The sequence below is a fragment of the Manacus candei genome, unplaced genomic scaffold, assembly GCF_025592945.1.
Source record: "Manacus candei isolate 608988 ecotype Guabito, Panama unplaced genomic scaffold, ASM2559294v1 h1tg000112l, whole genome shotgun sequence".
In the NCBI taxonomy this organism is placed as follows: Eukaryota; Metazoa; Chordata; class Aves; order Passeriformes; family Pipridae; genus Manacus; species Manacus candei.
The window spans coordinates 579,960-581,514 of record NW_026138160.1 but is presented as its reverse complement, the minus strand read 5'-3'; the positions used below and the strand labels follow the sequence as shown (position 1 = coordinate 581,514).

The following is a 1,555-nucleotide window of genomic DNA, read 5'->3' as shown; positions in this document are numbered from 1 at the left end:
CCAGGACACAGCCCCTACCATTAGCTGGGATGGTTCACAACTGACATGAGCTGGTCAGAAAATTATGACTTGCACAAAGGCGCCTGTGGGCCTGAGGCAGTGCAGGACTGCTATAAAAGGCAGCCCAAGTCTCTGCTCTCGCATCCACTTCTCTCACCTCCTTCTCCTTGGGAATCAGGTGAGTGGGAAGCCTCTTCTCCTTCTCCTCCTGCTTCAAGACCACGTCCTTCCTCACTGCAGGTCTCAGCTGATATGTTAGCCCTGTGTTAGCCCAGGGCTGGGAGCTGCTTGTGCTGGGAGAGGGAAGGGGAGAGAAGGTGTTGTGCAGAGAGAGGCTGGGACTTGGCTGAGGAGGCTGCTGGGCTTTGGGCTGGGCAGTGTCATGTGGTGCAGGAGGTGCCTTGTCTGCAGGGGAGTTGGGTGCAGGGCTGCTTCTCATGTGTGTCTGCTTTGTGCTTCTCCCTGCCCTGTGTGCCAGGTGCCCCTGTGAGCCAGAGACATGTCGTGCTGCCAGCCCTGCAACCCTTGCTGCCAGCCCTGCGGCCCGACCCCGCTGGCCAACAGCTGCAATGAGTGCTGTGTCAGGCAGTGCCAGAGCTCCACTGTTGCCATCCAGCCCTCTGCTGTGGTGGTGACCCTGCCAGGGCCCATCCTCAGCTCCTTCCCACAGAACACCGTGGTGGGATCCTCCACCTCCGCTGCCGTTGGCAGCATCCTCAGCTGTGGTGGAGTGCCCATCAACTCCGGGGGCTTTGACCTCTCCTGCATCACCAACTGCTACCGTGGCAGATGTCCCCCCTGCTAAAGCTGCTGGCAATGTCCTGGGGCAAGAACTTCCAAGACCTCACAACATGATGCTGCACTGAAAACAGAACTTTGAGACACTCTATTTGGAGCTTCATGATGATGTTTCCTTTTCCCACTCTTCCATCTCTTTCCTTTCTTGTCTGTTATCATCCCTCCCTCTACAAGGCAGGCAGATGGACACTCTGCAGGAGCTCCACTGCATCTTAGTGGCTGTTCCTGGGGCTCGTTGTGAGCCACCTCCTTTTCTTCCTTAAACTCAATAAATCTGTTGTGCATCCAAACCTGGGCATCGAAATCCTCCTTTGTTCTGTGGCAACTCTTGCAGTGTGCTCAGGGAAAATGTTGCACAAAACAGACCTTGGGAGTCCCTGTAGTGCATTTTACTTTGTGCCTTTTCTGTTGGAGCTGTCCAAAATATCCCTGACTGCTTGACGGACAAAGGCCATCAGGGAAACGCTGACCCCAAAGGCTATCAGGAGTGGAGAAGGCAAAGAACACTTCCTGGAGACAGCCCACAACCTTGTCTCCTCCTTCTCCTCCCCTCCATTCCATTGTCTGGAGTCCATGCCCAGCACACAGGAGCACAGGCAGATGAGATACGTACCTCCTGCAGTCCCTCAGCACAGGCAGGCAAAGCCTCTGTGCAGACATGCAGGGCTGAGGTAATTCACAGCTTGGGATTGGTATCAGCCACACTCAGGCTATGCAGTGATAAAGAACTTTTTACTGCATTTTTACAGATGACTTA

At 54.7% G+C, this 1,555-nt stretch overlaps 1 protein-coding gene across 1 annotated transcript; it reads left to right on the top strand.

Moving 5' to 3' along the window:
- The first annotated feature begins 324 nt into the window (after positions 1 to 324).
- LOC127461724 (feather keratin Cos1-2-like) lies at positions 325 to 805 on the top strand. The gene has a single exon (XM_051769769.1). The coding sequence runs from the start codon at positions 500 to 502 to the stop codon at positions 803 to 805; it is 306 nt and encodes a 101-aa protein (XP_051625729.1). The 5' UTR covers positions 325 to 499.
- The last annotated feature ends 750 nt before the right edge of the window (positions 806 to 1,555 follow it).